At 39.2% G+C, this 4,434-nt stretch overlaps 1 protein-coding gene across 1 annotated transcript; it reads left to right on the forward strand.

Annotated features, from left to right (window-relative positions):
• Positions 1-593: 593 nt before the first annotated feature.
• Positions 594-4,077, forward strand: LOC105043414 (RHOMBOID-like protein 2). The gene is made up of 5 exons (XM_010920947.4): positions 594-1,149; positions 1,993-2,156; positions 2,469-2,632; positions 2,717-2,967; positions 3,677-4,077. Exons 1-5 carry the CDS (start codon positions 827-829, stop codon positions 3,786-3,788), a joined length of 1,014 nt encoding a protein of 337 aa, XP_010919249.2. The 5' UTR covers positions 594-826; the 3' UTR covers positions 3,789-4,077.
• Positions 4,078-4,434: the final 357 nt, after the last annotated feature.

Here is a 4,434-nt window from a genome sequence, read left to right on the forward strand (position 1 = left end):
TATTTTTAATATAAAAATAGATTTAAAATTATTTTTATATCTTAATTTATTTTAAAAATAATATTATTTATTATATTTTTTATGATTAATAACAATTAGTTATGTGGTAATTAAAAATGTAGTCGGTTATGTTTGTCCTAAATTCGATTTGGATTCAAATTTTCAGATTGAAGTTAAATTATATATTAAATTTTATTCAAGTCAAATAATTTATTGGATTAAAAATTTTGACAGTAAATATGATCTGATCCAATCTTGTATTGGATTGGATCTGGGTGTGATATCAAAATCTGGCAGACAAAAAAATCGGATCAGGTATACATCATTTACAATGCAGTCTGATCTGACCCATTTGCATCGCTAGCTCAAGTGTGCTGGTCAACATCAAAACCCGCTGCCCCCTTGTCCGCACAGATAATCACATGCACCTGTCCGTTCGCCAAGTCGGCCCCTCTCCTCAAATTCGCCTCGACGCGGGGACAACGTATAAAATAAAACGTCAAGCCACCCACCGAACCCCGCCAACGCTCAGTAAGTATTCCTTCTTGCCAACAAAATTAATTTCTTAGCAAAGCCACCCTCAATCAATTATTTATGGTTGTTGAGGGGCAAGGACTATCAGAAGCAAGGCGAAGAAAGCTCTATAAATCTCTTCCCACCCTTCTCTCCTCTCCTCCTCGGCTTCTCCTCATCATTCTCCCCAACCGACTCTCCTTCTCCTCTTATTCTTCTTCCAAGCCAAGTAAAACCTCTATAAATCTCCATCTTTCTCCTCCTCTGACGGAGGGACTCCTCTAAGATCTATAGAAGCAGGGCAGTAACGGCGATGAACAACGACATTGAAAGGGGCGGCGCCGCCGCCGCCGGAGGCAAGGGAAGGGGCGCCGCCGGGTACTACGGAGGCGCAAACGGCGGGGCGGCGGCGTCACCGTTCTACTACGACGCCGGGTCGTCGGCGGAGCGGGAGTGGACTTCGTGGATCGTCCCCATGATCGTGGTGGCGAACGTGGCGATGTTCGTCGTGATCATGTACGTCAACAACTGCCCCGACCACCCGCACCCCGTTGGTCCCTGCGTCGCTCGTTTCCTCCACCGCTTCTCCTTCCAGCCCCTCCGGGAGAATCCCCTCTTCGGGCCCTCCTCCTCCACGTAATGTCTCTTTGCTCCAATTTGCAATTGTTATTGCTTGGGATGGTTTTTGGTTGTAGAGTTTGGGATAAAGTTGTGATTTTATTGCTTGGGTGCTCGTATGAAGCAGATCTTTCCCCTGGAGGTGGGGAGGCGATGGCTTAGTTGATTTCATCGAGATCCCCTCCATATTTTCTCCTTTTTATGGTGTTTTTGGAAAGTGGATTTGGATATTAGTGATAGTAGTGGAAATACTGAGTCCCAATTGATGAAAAGTTCTTTTCCCCCCTTCTCCCTTCAGGATAGTTGCAATTGATTAAAGTGAGATCTTTTGCAGTGCCGTTATTTCCTTTATGATTAACTTTTTGGTGTGTAGAGATCGGTGGTAGGATGAAATTTTAATCTTGTTAGTTTTTTGTTGACTTTTATTATATTGCCAGTTTCAATTGTAGCATCTTCTTCTGAGCTTCTATACTTCTATTCTATCTGAAGTTGGTAGCCCCAACCATTTAACAATGAAGGTCTTGCCTTTACCTTATAAGACCAGAGTTCCACACTGAAGAAGTTGAGAGACAATAATACCCACCTGGTGGTTGGATCAACCACTCTTGCTTCATTTTTAGACAAAGTCAAATCAGCATAACCTTTTACCAACCTGATCTTAGATTCCTTTGTCATAGTGCTTCAAAGTAGCAATCTTATTCTAGCTAGCTTTGATAGCTATTCTTTATAGAATATTGTGATTTATTATCCTTCTTTTTGGATTAAAGTAATTCGATCACTTTATACCCACTAATTTGGCTTGTGAATATAAAAAGAGAAGGTTCGTTAACCAAATGGATATGCACTGTTTTATTCTTCCAGATTAGAGAAGTTGGGAGCTCTCGAATGGGACAAAGTGGTGCATCAGCATCAAGGATGGAGACTGGTGTCTTGTATTTGGTTGCATGCTGGTGTTATACATCTGCTTGCTAACATGCTAAGCCTGATCTTTATCGGAATTCGCCTTGAACAGCAATTTGGATTCGGTGAGCTGCATTCTTTTATCTATATACATGTCATATTAGGCTGAAATCAAATTCATCATATATTTCAACAAATAAAATCAAGGTTTTTTTACTGAAGTCTGCAGGGATAGTTCTTATTCTCTTTTACATACACAATTAGCTCTGACCGAAGATACTGAATGAGAATATTTTTGATTATAGTTGGTTTCAATTGTCCCTATATGTCTCCATAATATAGAGATGTTTCTAAGCTGCAATAGCTTTTAATTTGAGCTTGTTTATGGATCATGTATAATTTGCTATCCTGAATGATCTTTGCCTGGGCTTTTGCAGTGAGGATTGGGATAATATACCTTCTCTCAGGATTTGGTGGGAGTGTCCTCTCATCTCTGTTCATTAGGAACAGTATTTCTGTTGGTGCTTCTGGTGCTCTGTTTGGACTTCTTGGAGCAATGTTGTCAGAACTCATTACAAACTGGACTTTATACACTAACAAGGTGGATACATTTTCTGTTTGAGCATGCAAATTTTTTTTTTGTTGGGCTCATGAGTCTTATTGCATTGATTTTGCATTTTTGCAGGCTGCAGCTCTGTTAACTCTATTGGTCATCATTGTGATCAATTTAGCTGTCGGGATATTACCACGTGTTGATAATTTTGCCCATATTGGAGGATTTCTAACAGGATTTCTCCTAGGTTTTGTACTACTAATTCGGCCTCAGTTTACTTGGTTGGAACGCCACAATTTGCCCCCTGCAAGCCAGGTCAAGTCAAAGCATAAAGCTTACCAGAAGATATTATGGGTGATTGCGCTGGTTTTGCTCGTAGCTGGGTAAGGATTGCTCGGACTAAATCTTTATCAAGTTTTTACTCAAAAAAAAAAAAAAAAAAACTTTATCAAATTTGATTGCTTATACAGAATCTTGTGCAAATCGGTATAGCTTTCTAAATCATCAAATCGCTTCTTTTTTTTTTTTTTTACCTTACCAATAAAATATATTTTAGGAATTGTTTTTTTCAGTAAAACCATATATATTGCATAGATTTTATATAAATACATCCATGGGAATGGGAAGGAGCCATAGAAGTAGAGGTCCACAAATTAGTTTCTGTTTTCTGTATTTTTTTAAGAAATTGTATGTCAAACTTGTTTTTGAGATGGCCATTTTTCAAAATAAGGGCATCCAAAAAATCCAGTAAAAATGAAAAGAGTGATGCACAGTCACAAGTTTTGAATGCTTCAGACCCAGTGGGTGAGGCTTCCGTTGCTAGATATGGTAAGCGCACAAGCCATATGGCATCACTGATCATTAAATATCATTCCATATGCAGAATTCTGAGTGTCAGACCTTTGATCTCTTGAACTGTAAAATTCCATGTAAAAAAATTATATCAAATTATTGCTGTGTTATCATACCAATTTGGCATGATATTTGTCAATCAGAATATGCTGCTGACGTGAGTGGCATATTTCTTCATTTCCTCCTATATAGCATGGCAAATGGCTGAGTGTTAAATCTATCTTTCCTTGTACCTTGCAGATTTGTGGTTGGTTTGGTAATGCTCTTCCGTGGAGAGAATGGAAATGATCGTTGTCATTGGTGTCACTATCTGAGTTGTGTGCCGACATCCCGATGGAGCTGTGGCCATTGAGGACTGGGATCTTCTGCAGGAGGGAGCTGATATTTAGCTTTACAGTTAGTTTACTATTACATTTGAGTGTTCCATTACATTTTGTTCATCTGTACATAGCTAGAAGTTGTTCAGGGACTTTGAGTGATCAATATCTAGTTTCTTCCATCATACCGATTGAGGTGCTGTAGTTGTTTTAATTTACTCACATTCTTTAACATATTAGATTTTCATTTATAGTCAGATTTATGTAAACTATGAGATCTATGTGAATGAAAATTTGGGTTCTACTGGTGCTTGTGCTGGTTTAGCTTTGGTGTTGCCTTGCTGTTTTTGAGACGAGAACTTTAGACTTTTCTATGGTCCAATTGTAGAACATTTTAAAATGCCTTGGATAGCATGGGAAGCTAAGAACAGCCTCTTCGTGTGAAAGCGCATGCTCTGTATCCTTGATGATTTTAAGTTGTATCACCTAAAAAAGGCAATAGGGATGGATGTGGGGAGTCAGGTTGATGGGGCAACCGAGTTACTGTGTGTTCGTGAGGGACCAACAGTTTCATGCAGGTTCTATTACCTTTTAGCAAGGGTTATCTGAATAATTAGCTACTAATGTTGTGGTGGGTTTTGCAATCAATGATTGGAGATCGGTGCATTACCATTTGTTCTT

Source organism: Elaeis guineensis, chromosome 4 (assembly GCF_000442705.2).
Source record: "Elaeis guineensis isolate ETL-2024a chromosome 4, EG11, whole genome shotgun sequence".
Classification (NCBI taxonomy): Eukaryota; Viridiplantae; Streptophyta; class Magnoliopsida; order Arecales; family Arecaceae; genus Elaeis; species Elaeis guineensis.

What these genes read in the sequence shown, in the direction of transcription:
- LOC105043414 (XM_010920947.4), top strand. Translation starts at nt 827, where the DNA reads ATGAACAACGACATTGAAAGGGGCGGCGCCGCCGCCGCCGGAGGCAAG. An exon ending in TGAACAGCAATTTGGATTCG is followed by an intron (nt 2,157 to 2,468) that starts GTGAGCTGCATT and finishes GGGCTTTTGCAG; the next exon opens with TGAGGATTGGGATAATATAC. An exon ending in CTGGTTTTGCTCGTAGCTGG is followed by an intron (nt 2,968 to 3,676) that starts GTAAGGATTGCT and finishes TGTACCTTGCAG; the next exon opens with ATTTGTGGTTGGTTTGGTAA.